The sequence below is a fragment of the Theropithecus gelada genome, chromosome 18 (genome assembly GCF_003255815.1).
Source record: "Theropithecus gelada isolate Dixy chromosome 18, Tgel_1.0, whole genome shotgun sequence".
In the NCBI taxonomy this organism is placed as follows: Eukaryota; Metazoa; Chordata; class Mammalia; order Primates; family Cercopithecidae; genus Theropithecus; species Theropithecus gelada.
In genome coordinates this window covers 55636652-55654257 of record NC_037686.1, presented here as the reverse complement: position 1 = coordinate 55654257, position 17606 = coordinate 55636652, and the positions used below count along the sequence as shown (strand labels likewise).

General features: G+C 39.1%; 1 protein-coding gene across 1 annotated transcript in view; it reads right to left on the bottom strand.

Moving 5' to 3' along the window:
• PHLPP1 (PH domain and leucine rich repeat protein phosphatase 1) overlaps positions 1-17606 on the bottom strand; it is a 269089-nt gene that overhangs the window by 131973 nt on the left and 119510 nt on the right. The window contains exon 3 of the mRNA XM_025365542.1: positions 11138-11263. Coding sequence (XP_025221327.1) covers positions 11138-11263 — 126 coding nt within the window. The remainder of the gene's footprint in view (positions 1-11137; positions 11264-17606) is intronic.

The following is a 17606-nucleotide window of genomic DNA, read 5'->3' as shown; positions in this document are numbered from 1 at the left end:
ATATATACATATATATGTGTGTATATATATGTATATATGTATATATACATACGTGTGTGTGTGTGTGTGTGTGTATATATTGTTTTGTAGAGACAGGGCCTTGCTATGTTGCCCAGGCTTGCCTTGAACTCCTGGCCTCAAGTGATCTTCCCCACTCAGCCTCCCAAAGTGTTGGGATTACAGGTGTGAACCACCATCCACCATGCCTGTTAGATTTTTTTTTTTTTTTGAGACAGAATCTCAATCTATCACCCAGGCTGGAGTGCAATGGTGTGATCTTGGCTCAGCCTCCCGGATTCAAACAACTCTCCTGCCTCAGCGCCTCAGCCTCCTGAGTAGCCGGGATTACAGGCATGCGCTACAATGCCTGGCTAATTTTTGTATTTTTAGTAGAGATGGGGTTTCACCATGTTCGCCAGGCTGGTCTCGAACTCCTGACCTCAGGTGATCCACCCGCCTCAGCCTTTCAAAGTGGTGGGATTACAGGCGTAAGCCACCACGCCCGGCCACCTGGTAGATATATATTTAAATTGGTCTAAACCCTCAGATTAAAAGAAATTAACTTTAAAATATAACATGACCAGATACAGATATCTGGTTAATCACACATACTAAGTTCCTGATATATCAATATTTGACCAGTTTGCAAAGAATCAGACAATAGTAGTTCCCTCGCCATTGAAAACAATTCAGTCTGCTTTGAATGACTCAGAAAGCATCTCACATTTCTTAAATAACTCTTGGTCATCATTTAAGATGAATGAGCGATGTAGAGTGACTATGCTCAAGCGTCTTTTAGCAACATACTCCAATAAACAGACTGCTTGAGAAATTACTCTTTGTCATACTACTGGGCTGCCTGGATTCAGCTGCCAACTCTGTATATAAAGTACCTTACTGAGATATTTTCAGTAAATCTCAGTTATTATTTAAATCTTTGTTTTCAGTCCCTTCCAACCACTGTAAAACACTGGAAGTATAATTAAGTAAAAGGAATAAGGTAGTAGAACCTAATGCATAAAGCAGTAATTGAATACTTTATATATCAGTTCCCTCATCTGCAAAATGGGGATAATAATATCTAAAAGCTAATATCTTTTGGTATTAAAAACCAACCACAGTCTGGGCGCAGTAGCTTGTGCCTGTTATCCCAGTACTTTGGGAGGCCAAGGTGGAAGGACTGCTTCAGCCCAGGAGCTCAAGGCCAGCCTGGGCAACGTGGCAAGACCCCGTCTCTACAAAAAATACAAAAATTAGCTGGGAGTGGTGGCGCATGCCTGTGTCCCGGCTACTCAGGAGGCAGAGGTGGGAGGATCACTTGAGCCTGGAAGGTCAAATGCTGCAATCAGCTGTAATCATGCCACTGCACAGCAGCCTGAGCAACAGAGCGAGACCCCAACTCAAAAAAAAAAAAAAAAAAATCAACAAAAAACCAACCTCATAGAATTGTTATCAGCACCTACTTCACGGGGCTACTACAAAGTATCTTGCACAGTGCTTGCCAAATAGTAAAAGTTACCAAAATGTTAGTTACTACTATGTGCTTTATTGTTGTCACTATAGTATCAATTTGGTACAGTAAATAATTATATTGTTTACAAAATATATCAACAAGTTGAGGAAGGAAAAGAGCAAAAAAAAATATTTTCTTTTAGGGTTGACCTCACAAAAGGGTAACTAATTCACTTTGGACATAATGTCTAAAGTAATGAAAATAATGGTCACATACTCTGTGCTGATCAGATGAGATCTGCAAGGATGTCAACAAATCAGAGAGCACCCAGGAAAAAAGCTATGAGATAAAGTATCTGAGAACCAAGCGACAGAAGGAATTGTTGGAATTGCCAGGGATACTTCTGCTGAAAATAGACTGCTAAGGAGCAGAAAGGGCAGTGCAAGGGCACAGATCCTGGTAACTCAACAATATTCAGAGGTTATTAAATAGGAAAAGGAGTCGAATTTTCTTGCATTGTACCAGATAGAAAAACTCGGGTCAATGAGTCAAAGCTATAGGAATAAAGACTTCAGCTCACCTATACGGAAAAACAGTCACATCAGACACTACAGATGTTGGAAATGCCTACAGACATGGGTGGGATGGTGTGAGAGTCTGATCTTTTCCAAATCTTAAGTCTCTGAACTAAGAGTCGTTTGTTGTTGAAGACTAGAATTCAAGGTTAAACTAAAGAATGTTTTCAAAGAAAATGTCAAATAACTGGTGGCACAATTCTTTTAGAATACTGTAGTTAATATTAATATTCCCTTCTTGTCAACTACCTTACATGGGCCCTTACCAATATTAAAACAACATTTTACAACTTTAAAATGTAACTGTAAGTTCCTCTCTTGAACCCTAGAAGTTATTTTATTAAAGATAACATTTATACAGATCAAACCCACAAGTATTTTAAAGTACTAATAACAGAAGTATAGACCCCAACCAAAGTTCTTTAAGGTCTCCTGGGAAAATGTTTCCAGAGTTCCACCAAGAACACACAAGGAACACATTTCCATTTGCTGAGGTTGTGGCAATCCACATGGAGCCTGGTGCCTGGCACAAAGAAAGGACAGAAGAGTCCTCTCTTTCCTCCCTCCCTCTCCCCATCTCTCCTTGCTGGACAGTGAGAACAACAACTGCTAATTTCAACACAGATGGAGAAAGAAAGGGGGAAGAGATGAGAAGACAGGAGGAAGGAAGATGGAAGTACATTGGATGCATTTAAAATGGTAATAGTATAATTATACAAATGAGCACTGCTTCACAAAAACATGCTTCTTTTGTTATGAGATGGTAAACAAACTAGGTATTTTTGCCATTTGTTTACAACTGGATTATAAAACTTTAGAGAAAATAAAATTAAATAGTTCTAAACGGAAATAGCTTTAGAATTGAAGTGAAAGCCTCTTCTTCAGGAATATATTAACTAGGATTACAGAAACAAGAGCCGCTACAGGAAAAAGAAAAAAAAAAAAAAGGGATTAGCAGTGTGGAAATAAGACAGGTATAGAGGAAGTATAATTATATCTGTAAAGAGATCATTCTGTTATTTTTTTACTGACTTAATTTTATGTGTAACAAAAAACTTAATACAATCCAAAATGTTACCTTCTCCCTAAATTCAAAGCAGAATTTATAAGTTCTCTGACTTCATAGACTGCTGCCTTCTAACTGTAACAAAGATTCCATAAGGTAATTTTTTACATAACAAATCCATTACTATATTGGAAAGTTAATGATAATACTGGGTAACTTACAGTCATATTTCTACAAGAAAATGAAATGGAACTAGCAGGAAACTTACTGGCCAGCACTCATTTACTTTAGCTTCTTATTTCTTTTTTTTTTTCACACTTCTCAGACTTGTGTGATATGATCTTTACAGGATATCTCTGCAAACTGCCTCTGCACATACTTGACCTATCCTTCTTGAAATGAATGTACTTTTCTTGTCTGCAAGGTGAACACCTATTTACCCTTAAAAGACTCAGCTTGCCCACTGCCTCCTTGAAGTCTTCATATACCCAAATATTCATATATTAACTCATATACTAAATTTCCAAACTTTTCTTGTCACTACAGAATTGGTATAAGAGCAATCTTCTCAGGATTCACGTCATTCAGACCCATAGTTCCATTTATTATTATTATTATTTTTTTTTTGAGATGGAATTTTGCTCTCATTGCCTAGGCTGGAGTGCAGGGGTACCATCTCAGCTCACTGCAACCTCCGCCTCCTGGATTCAAGTGATTCTCCTGCCTCAGCCTCCCACGTAGCTGGGATTACAGGCACCTGCCACCATGGCTGGCTAATTTTTTTTGTATTTTTAGTGGAGACAGGGTTTCACCATGTTGGCCAGGCTGGTCTTGAGCTCCCAACCTCAGGTGATCAATCTGCCTTGGCCTCCCAAAGTGCTGGGATTACAGGCGTAAGCCACTGCACTCAGCCCCTTCATTCCATTTAGATTCTATGGTAGGCTTGTTAGATCAAAGGGCCCTTGATTCTTTATCCAAAACACTGGGTGTAAAATGTGAAGTGAGGGTTTCCAGAAAAGCCCTTGACTCCTCAGTAGAACAGTATTGATAGCGAAGCTTATCATTACAACCTCAAAGTTAAAAACTACAGCACAATCCCTAAAGGACAAGTGGCAGACCATGCTAACAAAAGGCAGCAGACTTCCTGAACTACACTTCAAGTTAAGAGGCAAAATATGGGTAAAAGATGTCTAAGTCATATTAAAGGGTTCCTTGTAATTACATCTAATAACACAAATCGATATGTTGGAAACCTCAATCTTGTTATACTAGAATAATTTGACTCAATTGATCAGTTAAGTATTCCTTGAGTAAAATCTAGACAGTAAGATACTGTTTCTAAGCAAATGAAACCAAAAGTTCAATTGTGATTCACCATGTGCCTTACTCTTATTTAAAAGGGTGATGTTTGCTCATCATTTCATGGGATCGTTCGGCATGAAATGTGGCTCCGATTTGCCTACACTGTGCATGTTTAGGGTGCACTCAAATCACGGCAACCAGAAGTTCAATGCAGTGACTTTTTCCCTCAGCAGGAGAGAGAACGACTCTGACAGTCACAGTCTGCAACTGTCAGCCACTGATCAGCACAGAGAGAGAGACAAGCAGACAGGTTCGCGGCCCTCCAGGAGGCCTGAATTTACAATGCTGTTTTCATTGTCACCATGTTGTAACCAAATAAACCGGCCAGGTTTGAGGTCCTTGGAAGAGGTCATACTGTGCCTTTTCCTTTTCCCTACACAAGAGAACTGACAATTTTTAAGAGAAAATGCTTATGATTAGACATCGTGTCCCTAACTGCAGGGCTCCATCACTTTCAATTTAGTCAAGTTACTATTCAGATTCAAAATACTGAATTTAGAAGTGTGCCATGTAGTAAACTGTTCTCATTTTCATCTAGCTCTAATCAAAATTTAAGAGCATTCCATCTGTCTAATAAAAAGTTAAAAGCGTAGCTCACAATAGGCCCTTTTCCACAAGTGTTGTATATTTTCTTGGGTACCACATGCTACACTGCTATTTCAGGAATAAGACACCTGAATCAACCCTCTAATCTTTATCTGAATTATCCATTCTTTAAAAAACACACACACATAGATAACGGTGTTGTAAGAAGAGTAATTGTAACAAGAGTCCTCATCTTCTAGAGTTATACACACACATGTGAAAATAGTTGTGAGTGAAATAATGTCTGGGGTTTGCTTTGTAATAATCCAGAGAGAAAGGGGGCACATTGATAACAGCCCACTGACCAGGAGATGGTAACTGTGGAAGCCGGGGCACAGCTGTGTGGGGGTTACTACACGATTATCTCTATTTCAGAATACTTGACATTTTCCACAATAAAGAGTAAAAAAAAAAACGGGGCGGGGGGGGGGGGACACAACACTAAGTCACTGACCTGAATCCACTTTTAATCTTCCATGGAATAAAGAAAAAGACTTTATTTTTATTTATTTATTTATTTTTTTCAGATGGAATCTTGCTCTGTCACCCAGGCTGGAGTGCAGTGGCACAATCTTGGCTCACTGCAACCTTTGCCTCCTGGGTTCAAAAGCGATTCTCCTGTCTCAGTCTCCTGACTAGCTGGGATTACAGGCACCTGCCATCATGCCTGGCTAATTTTTGTATTTTTTGTAGAGATAGGGTCTCACCATGTTGGCCAGGCTGGTCGTGAACTCCTAACCTCAGGTGATCCGCCCTCCTCAGCCTCCCACAGTGTTGGGATTACAGGCATGAGCCACCGTGCCTGGCCAAGAAACAGACTTTAAAGTAGAATAATATGGTGTTACAGAAGTTACTAAACTTTTAAATTAAAACTAAGACACGCTACAGATTCACATGAAAGCCTAACTTTGAAAAGAATTCACAGGATCAATCAACATATCCACAATGAACGCACTCTAAAAAGTGGACCACCAAGATGGATACCCAGGTCAGCATTACTCATAACTGATAGGAGCTCTTCTGCATGTTCCTGTTACTCCCTCAGCTTAGCCGTAGCCTTTTCATATCACTGACCCTCCAACCACTTTGAAAACATGCTGAACAAACAGAGCCGTTTTTTACACCGTATATAAAGGAGGTTTACTCAATTTTTACAGCATGCTGTGCATTAATATTTTAGGAATGAATTTACAACCAATATATGTAATCCTCCCAGAGGAGCTCTTCCACACTGTCTACCACTAATACACATCCAAAATAAAAACTCTAACGAGACTGCCTTGGGTATTATTTTGGCAAGCAATATTAAGTGCTAAGGTTTAAAAATAGTAAGTATATAAGAGCCTATCTTGGTAGAACACATCTGATTAATAAACCTCTATAAATTTTCCCAAAATCAAATGAAACAAATCAGAACAAAAAGTAACACCTCTCTTGTATCTGAAAATCCAGAAATATAAACTGAAAATAAAGAACTTTCCTTTTACATTACTTCCTTAATTCATTTTAATTAAAAAATAATGGAAATTTGTTTCTTTTTTGCCCTCCTACTCTGGGGTGGGGACAGTTATTAAAAATTAGAAACTTTTGTTTCTGTTGGTTTGTTTTTCTTTCAGGTCCTTATCAAAATGAACCCTTATCTAAACATCAAGATGTAAAGACTATCCATTCTGAGAATGTTTTGTTTCTCAATATGAAGAAAAGAAACTAAACGCTTCCATAGTAACAGTGAGTGTGACTAAATGATGTAACTTCCTAATACCTACATAGGAGGAAGAGCAGATGACAACTGAAGGGGGAAACTGGAAGCTGGAGGAGCTTATAACAATCAACCTTACCCATGTCAAATTCCCTATAGGCATATATTCCCAAATGGAGCAAGATTCTAGTCTACTCTCCCCAGATGCTAGGTTAAAAAGGAAACGATATTATCGCAAGATTATCCTCAACATATAACGCTTAAAGAAGGGTGTGGCCATGTTTTATATAGGATTCAAACCCAAACAGGGCATTCCTTCACCCATTTCTTTTATAATATCTAACCTCTTTTAATCAGTCCTTTACAATTCATTTGTCCTTAAATCACTAACGGTAACTGCTAAACATTTTTGAAATATGTATCTGGTTTTTAAAATTGGAGAAGGGAAAAGTACTGTATTGAAAATCTGCATTTACTAGGCCGGGCACGGTAGCTCACGCCTGTAATCCCAGCACTTGGGGAGGCCGAGGCAGGTGGATCACCTGAGGTCTGGAGTTCGAGACCAGCCTGGCCAACATGGTGAAACCCCGTTTCTACTAAAAATACAAAAAAATTAGCCCAGCATGGTGGCGCGCACCTGTAATTCCAGCTACTCGGGAGGCTGAGGTGGGAGAATTGTTTGAACCCAGGAGGAAGAGGTTGCAGTGAGCCGAGATCACACTACTGCACTCCAGGCTCAGAGCAAGACTCCATCTCAAGAAAAAAAAAAAAAAAAAGAAAGAAAGAAAATCTGCATTTACTAAAATGTATCGCCCTCTATTCCCCACCCCAACTTCTCAGGAGGAAATCATTTCCCCAATGTCTGCCATCCTTTCCCCAAAAGGCTGACATGGTTGTTAAGAGCAGCAAAAAGTAACTTGTTCAGACAAACCAAGACCCGTGTCTTTATCTGCTGAAAATACACATACAAATAGATAATACTTTAAAATATTATTTGACCAATCAGGGATGACAGTCATAAAATTATTTTATTGAGTTAGTTAGTTCTACTCACTTACTATGTGCCAGTATAAATCTATTATATGCATATCTCATATAAGCTCTAAAAGGTAAGTACTATTATTATTCTCCTTATTAGATGAAAAAGTTTAAAATTTGGAACTTAGATATAGCTACATGACCAGGAAATGGTGGAATCCATGCCTGCCTTACTTTGAAACTCAAATTCTTGACCCCAACACTACACAGCTTCTCTAATCAAAGCCTTTCTAAATGGAAAGAAGGTTAAAGTTCTTAATCTATTTAGTTGTAGTCAATACCAGTAATCTAAGATAATCAAATCAAAGTCCCTCTACCCTCTTAGAAATACTCAGCTCCACTTATTATAAGTATAAAATGTATGCTGTATATGTATATGTGTGTGAATTATTGTCTACATACAACTGCAGGGCATTTCAGCACTTTAGAGGAATACCTTATCAGTATTCCTCAAAACTGTCAAGGTCATGAAAAACACAGAAAAGTGGGCCAGGTGCAGTGGCTCATGCTTGTAATCCCACAACTTTGGTAGGCCGAGGTGGGCAGATCATGAGGTCAGGAGTTGGACATTAGCCTGGCCAACATAGTGAAACCCCGTCTCTACTAAAAACACAAAAACTTAGCCGGGTATGGTGGCATACGCCTGTAGTCAAAGCTACTCGGTAGGCTGAGACAGGAGAATCGTTTGAACCCGGGAGGTAGAGGTTGCAGTGAGACAAGACCATGTCATTACACTCCAGCCTGGGTGACAGAGCAAGACTCCACCTCAAAAAAAAAAAAAAAAAAAAGAGAGAGAGAGAAAGAAAGGAAGAAAAACACAGAAAAGTGAAAAACTGACACTAGAGGAGACACAGGAGACATGACAATCAAATGCAATGTGGTATCCTGAATTAGATCTCGAAACAGAAAAAAGGCAATAGAAAAACTAGTGAAATCCAAATAAAGGTCAGGCACAGTGGCTCACGCCTATAGCTCCAGCACTTTGAAAGGTCAAGGCGGGCGGATCACTTGAGGTCAGAGTTCAAAAGCAGCCTGGCCAACAAAGTGAAACCCCATCTCCACTAAAAAGACAAAAATTAGCCGGTCATGGTAGCATATGCCTGTAATCCCAGCTACTCAGCATGCTGAGGCAGGAGAACTGCTTGAACCCAGGAGGCAGAGGTTGTAGTGACCCAAGACTGTGCCACTGCACTCCAGCCTGGGCAACAGAGCAAGGCTCTGTCTCAAACAAAAACAAAACAAAAAAATAAATTCCACAGGTTAGTTCAGAGTTATGTACTAATGATGGTTTCTTACACTTGAGAGATACATTGTAGTAATACGTCTGGTAAACTGAGTGAGGGGGTTGGGAAACTATGAGAACTCTCTGCACTATCTTTGCAACTTTTCTGTAATTATAAAAGTACTCCAAAATAAAGAAAAAGTTAATAATTTAAAAGTTGATTTAAAATATCAACATCTCTATACAGAAAGAAATGTGCTGCACTTTGATCCTAGTTAGGCATTTTATTCTGAATAAAGCAGAGTGTAGGCAACTGACTCACTGCTTTCAATCCATAAAACCACTTGGATACAAATGCATACAAAAGCACAATAAAAATGATAAATTATAAATATAAAAGCCCAATTATTTAATATCTCCTCACATCTGTAACCGTATGAATAATTTTAAAACCAGACAGGTATACTTCTAATATTACATTAATTCTACACATGAGTCTGAACAACAAGGGTCCTCTTCCCAACTTTTTCCTGCAGGAGTGCTGCCTTACACATTTAGAACCTCCATTTGTCTACTAGGTTGAGAGAATTTTCTAAGCCCTATCAACCGAAACTCTCTACCCACTGCTTCTTCTCTAAAAGGAAGAAAAACCAATTCTCCTAAATGATATTTCATCATCAGGCAACGGTTTTTACCTGGTAATTCAAATACGGCCAGTATTTCAAAATGATTTTCTAGATACTGTTCTCTGATTTTCTCTTAACTGTTTTCCAAAGTTATTTCCTTACTCATTCACTTGACAAATAATTACATCACACAGCAATCTGAATCACACTGAACTAGGAGAACAAGTTAAATTATCAATTCAAAAATATGAAAGCATATTCCATTGTAATGCTCCTGGCACCCTAGGGAGATTTCATCATTTCAAAAACAACACCCAAACCAAGGCACTAAAGACTGCAATCCACCCCATTATTTTACACATAATTCTCTAAATGAGATATAAAAACATTCTTACACAGGTTACCTGAAATATCACCATTTATTTGTCTTATTTATAATGTTACTCTGGTTTACATTAAACACAAAAGTACTAGATACTATATAATTATATATAACTATATATAATTATTATATAACATTCTTGAAACATATATCTGGTTTTTAAAATTGGAGAAGGGAAAAGTACTGTAATGAACACCTGTATTTACTAGGCATTTACTATATATAAAATCTGCATTTACTATATATATAATTATATATAGTAATTAAAAATATATTATATATTATAATTATATATTATATAATGTACATATATATTATATAATACATAATTATATTATAAAGAATATAATAATATTATAGTATATATTATATGTTTTTTTAATTTGGAGTCTCACTCTGTCATCCAGGCTGTAGTGTAATGGTGCGATCTCGGCTCATTGCAACCTCTACCTTCCCAGTTCAAGCAATTCTCATGCCTCGGCCTCCCGAGGATCTGGGACTACAGGTGCATACCATCATGCCCAGCTGATTTTTTTGTATTTTTAGTAGAGATAGGGTTTCACCATTTTGGCCAGGCTGGTCTTGAACTCCTGAACTCAAGTGATCCGCCTGTCTCAGCCTTCCAAAGTGCTGGGATTACAGGATTGAGCCAGTGTGCCTGGTCAAAAGTACTATATATTATTTCATGGGACAGGGTGATCTTATTAAATCAGAGGAATATAATGGCCAAAATAAGATTAAAAACATTAAATCACTGAAAAGGCAGAATAAAGGTGAAGGGGAGATGGTATAATATTGGACTATTTCTATGAAAAAACAGTCAGAGAAAGAAGGGAAATTTGTAACAATTCTCTGGGTATTTTGTGGTTTTATAGTTGTCTTAGCCTGGGCCAGTCCCTCAAATATTCTCAATCTCATGTTTTTTATCTACAACATTAAGAGAGTAATGCCAGTCTACAGACCAATTTATTTTTAAGTATAAACAAAACTGGGCAAGTAAAAAACAATTTTTAAAAAGCCACTTTTCAGGCAAAATCAGTTTTTAAAAAACTAAAAATTGCTAATCACTGGCAGTATCTGGAGGAAATAAAAAAGTATGTGTAACTATATTTTAGACCTGGCTAAAGCAGAAAGGAACTTTGCAGCTAGCTAGAAGCTGAGTTGATTCCTGGGTTAAATGCTTGCTTACCTTGGAGACTTGTCGCAGCCACCTTAAGTATTCTGTGAAAGTATCAAAGCAAATGTAGTAAGTCTGGCTTTGGGGTCCAGAGGAGCTAAATGCTAAACAGTGTTGGTGCTTTTTCACTTCTTCTACCTATAAAAGCAAACAGAGAGAAGCAGAAATAAGTCAGACAGCAGAACCACTGATGTATTTCACTAACTATGTCTCTGATCAAGGAGCCTGCATGGATTTGCATCTTTCCCTATATACGTTACTCATTACTGAGAACTAAGTTCCTGCATATGATCACCCAATTTGAATTACAAGGAAACCAAACAAAAGAGGAGTTTTATCTTTACTATATTTCCCCACCACAGTGAAATTCTCCTCTTCCTGTTTAAAATTAGTCCAGACTCCCTTTCTTATTCTTCTAACCTCACAATAGGGTGCTCGGGTTCTTACTTCCTCTTAGAAATTTTACTTAAGATTTTACGTAGGAATTTTTACTTAAGAAGTCTTCAAGCATGTTAAATAAGTATTGAAAACATTACTGTTAAACTGAAATTAACCTGAAATAAAACCCTACCATGAGAACTTTCAAGTCCTAATGATGAAGTGAAATACAGTCAAATCAAATTTCCACTCCTTATAAGTTCTTCACAAGGGGAAACATACACACAAAAAGTAACATTATACAAACTTCTATGTTTGGAAACTTAATAACAAACTTCTAAATAACTCACAGGTGAAAGGAGAAATTACAACCAAAATTTTAAAACTCTTAGAACTAAACAATTACAGAAAAACCACATATCAAAATCTATACATTGCAATAAAAGGAGATATATCAAGGGAAATATATATATATATATATTTTTTTTTTTTCAATTGAACTCATGTATCTTTTGATACTTATATTGGAAAAAAAGGTAGAACATTAATTTGATTGGCATGCACCTTAAGAACTTGGAAGGAAGCCCAGGCGAGTTGTCCCACGCCTATAATCCCAGCACTTTGAGAGGCTGAGGCAGGTGGATCACTTGAGGTCAGGAGTTCGAGACCAGCCTGGCCAACATGGTGAAACCCCTCTCTACTAAAAATACAAAAAAACACCTTACAGCTAGGAGCGGTGGTGGGCGCCTGTAGTCCCAGCTACTGGGGAGGCTGAGGTGGGAGGATCGCTTAAACCCAGGAGGTAGGCTGGGCGCGGTGGCTCACGCCTGTAATCCCAGCACTTTGGGAGGCCAAGACGGGCGGATCACAAGGTCAGGAGATCAAGACCATCCTGGCTAACACGGTGAAACTCCATCTCTACTAAAAATACAAAAAATTAGCCGGATGCGGTGGCGGGCGCCTGTAGTCCCAGCTACTCAGGAGGCTCAGGCAGAAGAATGGTGTGAACCCAGGAGGCGGAGCTTGTAGTGAGCCGAGATTGCGCCACCGCACTCCAGCCTGGGCGACAGAGCAAGACTCCGTCTCAAAAAAAAAAAAAAAAAAAAAAAAAAACCAACCCAGGAGGCAGGGGTTGCAGTGAGCTCAGATCTGGCCTGGGCAACAGAGCAAGACTCTGTCTCTAAAAAAAAAAAAAAGAACTTGGAAGAAAAAAAAAAATCAAACCTCCAAACTGAATAAATCCAAAATTGAATGAAGGCTATGATAAAATAGCAATTGGTGCAATGAAAACCAAACATGTAAGAGAAAATATTAACAATGCAAAATACTGATTCTTGGAGAAAACTAGTACAATTGATAAATCCTCTAGCAAGAAAAATTGATACATCCTCTGGCAGGAAAAAGAGAGCAGACACTTATAAATAATATTAACAATGAAAAGGGAGACATAGCTACAGATTCACCAGAGATTAAAAAGAGAATATTATGAACAATTTTGTGACAAATTCTTAGAAAAAATGTTTTACCAATAGAACTAAATAAAGAAAAAACAAAAGCCTAAATAGTCCTATCAGCCAGGTGCAGGCTCACGCTTGCAATCCCAGCACTTTGGGAGACTGAGAGGGGCAGATTGCTTGAGCCCAGGAGTTGGAGATAAGCCTGTGCAACATGGCAAAACCTTGTATCTACAAAAAACAGAAAAACAAAAGTTAGCTGGGTGTGGCAGTGCACACTTTGTAGTCCTATAGCTACTCAGAAGGCTAAAGTGGGAAAATTGCCCAAGCCTGAGGAGGTCGAGGCTATACTGAGGAGTAACTACACCACTGCACTCCAGCCTGGACAACAGAGTGAAATCCAGTGTTAATAAAACAAAACAAAAAATCAAATAATCCTACAATTTTTTTTTTTTTTTGAGACGGAATTTCACTGCTTGCCCAGGCTGGAGTGCAGTGATGCAATCCTGGCTCACTGCAACCTCCACCTTCCGGGTTCAAGCGATGCTCCTACCTCAACCTCCTGAGTAGCTGGGATTACAACCTTGGCCTCCCAAAGTACTGGGATTACAGGCATGAGCCACGCCTGGCCCCTGTATAACCATTTAAAATACAGAAAGTTGTTGTTGTTGTTGTTGTTGTTGTTTTCCAATGTCTCAAAAAAATATCAGGCCCATATGGCTTTACAGGTAAGTTTTACCAAAGTTTCAAAAAACAGATCAACCCAAACTCATGCAAACTCATCCAGCCAACAAAAAATGAAGGAAAACACCCCAACCCATTCTATGAGGATAGTATAACCAAGACCCACATGAGAACAGTAACAGAAAGGAAACTTACAGGTAACCACAGTCATAAAGATTTATCTTGAACAAAATGTTGCATCAAAATCCAAAAATTTATTTATTTTTATTTATTTATTTATTTTAGATGGAGTCTTGCTCTGTTGCTCAGGCTGGAATGCAGTGGTGTGATCTCAGCTCACTGCAACCTCTGCTTCCCGGGTTCAAGCGATTCTCCTGTCTCAGCCTCCCAAGTAGCTGGGATTACAGGCACCTGCCACCGTGCCCAGCAATTTTTGTAATTTTAGTAGAGACAGGGTTTTACCATCTTGGCCACGCTGGTCTTGAACTCCTGACCTCGTGATCCACCCGCCTCAGACTCCCAAATGCTGGGATTACAGGCATGAACCACCACGCCCCGCCTTTTAATTAATTTATTTATTAATTTATTTATTTTAGAAAACCCAGTAACTTAAAAAAATATATATATCAAGAACAAGGCCAGGCACAGTGGCATGGTGACTCACCCCTATAATCCCAACACTTTGGAAGGCTGAGGCAGGTGAATCATTTGAGGTCAGGAGTTTGAGACCAGCCTGGCCAACATGGTGAAACCCCACCTCTACTAAAAATATAAAAATTAGTCAGATGTGGTGGTGCGTGCCTGTAATTCCCAGGTACTCAGGAGGCTGAGGCAGGAGAATCGCTTGAACCTGAGAGGTAGAGGATACAGTGAGCTGATGTCGTGCCAGTGCGCTCCAGCCTGGGCAATACAACAAGACTCCGTCTCAAAAAAAAAAAAAAAAAAAAAAAGAACCAGTTGAATTTACCTCAGAATAAGAAAGACAGTTTAACGTAATTAGAACTACAAAACAATTAACCACATTAATGGATTAAAGCCACCCATACTATTATCCCCACAGTTGCAGAAAAAGCTGTTAGTAACTTCATTCAGGCTGAAATGAAGGATAAAAATTCTCAGCAAACTCAGAAAATAAAAACTCACTTAAACTGACCAAGGGTATTTATCAAACATCTAAAGCAAACTTCAATGTTAATGATGAGATATCATTCTCAAGATCATTGATAAGGAGCCAGGTGCAGTGACTCACACCTGTAATCCCAGCACTTTTGGGAGGCCAAGGCAGGCAGGTCACCTGAGGTCAGGAGTTCGAGACCAGCTTGGCCAACATGATGAAACCCAGACTCTCCTAAAAATACAAAAATTAGCTGGGTGTGGTGGCGGGCGCCTGTAGTACCAGCTACTTGGGAGGCTGAGGCAGGAGAATGGCTTAAACCCGGGAGGCAGAGGTTGCAGTGAACCGAGAATGTATCACTGCACTCCAGCCTGGGTGACAGAGAGACTCTGTCTCAAAAAAAAAAGGAAAAAAAAGATCATTGATAAAACAAGTAAGTATCTACTGTTTCTATTCAAACTAGATATTCCTACCCATAACAGTAAGACAAAAAAAAAAAGGAAGAAACTTGTCATCATTTGAATATTATATGATTAGCTATACAGTAAACAAAAAAACCTATAGGCATCATATTAGAATAAACCAGAAAATTTAGCAAGATTATAAATCAATACACAAGATCAATACTCAAAAACCAACTCTGTTTCTATAAACCAAACAGAAAATACAATTTTAAAAAAATGCTATGTAAACAAATTAAAAGATATCAAGCAAAAGGTTTCTTAGGGATGGAGAGGAGTGGGAAAGGGTGGGAAGAAAGGAGAATAAAAGGATGGGAGGAAAGGAGAATAAAAGGGTGGGAGGAAAGGAGAATAAAAGGGTGGGAGGAAAGGAGAATAAAAGGGTGGGAGGAAAGGAGAATAAAAGGGTGGGAGGAAAGGAGAATAAAAGGGTGGGAGGAAAGGAGAATAAAGGGACACCAGGAAACTTCTGGAAATAATGAACATGGTCACTATCTTGGTTGCAGTGATGGTTTAATGGGGGAATACAGCAGTAAAGTGTATGTGGAGAAAAAACACTTGTACACTGATGTGAATGCAAAATGGTACATCGACCTTGAAAAACAACTTGGTATCATCTTGCGAAAGTAAATGTGTATGTCCCAGAGCCCAGTAACTGAGCTCCAAAGTGTATACCCAATAGTAGTATTTCTCAAGGAGGTCATTATAGGAATTGTGGATTGAATAGTTCTTCATTGTCCCCTGTGCAGAACTCTCTAATACTCTGCATATCTTAATCTCTCTGCCTCTGCCTTTAAATGCCAAGAGTGTCCCCTACAGCAAAGATAATGTTATTCACCAATCACTCTATCTAATTCTCCACATTTCTCAGACCCCTTGCAATTAAGGTGGAGTGATGTGACTAGTTCTGGCCAAAGAGCCATGGAGAGAAGTGGCATGTGTCACTTCTGCATCTAAACATACAAAGCCCATGAATGATGCTCCAGTTACTCTTCCCTTGCCAAAGCAACAAAGGGAAGTATAAAAGAGCCAAGACTTCATCAGGCTGGGTCCCTGAACAACTGTGTGACAAAAAAAACTCCCACACCCCAAACCCACCGACCCACAACAGACACATAACGTGAGAAATAACTGTTATGACCAGTCACTAAGACTGGGGGGAAAAGAGGGGTGTTACCATGGCATTACTTAAGCTTATATTAACTGATATGTTCACTGTTCAATCATCTGACCATCAAACATTCCTACATATAACCAAATGTCCCTCCAGCATAGTAACTCCACTTGGAAACTACTGTCTTAGAAAAAGTACTTGCGTATCAGGAGGCATATCAACATAAGACTATAGCAGCAACATTGTTTATAACAACAACAAACTGAAAGCAACCCAAATGTCCATCAGCAGGAAAATTACTTAAGAAATTATGAAAATTGTGGAATGTTTAGAGTAGACATTATAGACAAATGAAAACCACATAAGTAACATGTAATCTTATTACGAAACACTGTATTAGGTGAATAAAATCAATTACAGAAGACCACAGCAATGTATCACTTTTATACACATCAAAAACAAGCAAAATATAGATACATGGTAAAACTTATTTCGAAAAAGGAAAAAATGATGAATACACATTCTAGGACAGTGAATCCTTCTAGGGCTAGGGGAGGCAATGAGACATACGTAAAGAGAACACAGGTAGAAGAAACACTGGTATTGATATCGCTACAGTTCCTACATTCAGTAGTGGTTAACAATTCTTCAATTTATTATACTTCATAATTTAACAAATATTAATTAAAGTACAATATTAGCTGGCCAGCCAGGGTGGTTCACACCTATAATCCCAGCACTTTGGGAGGCCAAGGTGGGCGGATCACTTGAGGTCAGGAGTTCAAGACCAGCCTGGCCAACATGGTGAAACCCCGTTCCTACTAAAAGTACAAAAATTAGCCAGGCATGGTGGTGTGCACCTGCAGTCCCAGCAACTCAGGAGGCTGAGGCAGGAGAATCACTTGAACCTGGGAGGCGGAGGTTACAGTGAGCCAAGATCGCACCACTACACTCCAGCCTGGGCAACAAAGCAAGATCGTCTTTCAAAAAAAATAATAATATTGGCCGGGCGCGGTGGCTCACGCCTGTAATCCCAGCACTTTGGAAGGCCGAGGCGGGCGGATCACAAGGTCAGGAGATCGAGACCATGGTGAAACCCCGTCTCTACTAAAAATAGAAAAAATTAGCCGGGCGCAGTGGCGGGCGCCTGTAGTCCCAGCTACTCGGGAGGCTGAGGCAGGAGAATGGCGTGAACCCGGGAGGTGAAGCTTGCAGTGAGCCGAGATTGCGCCACTGCACTCCAGCCTGGGCGACAGAGCGAGACTCCGTCTCAAAA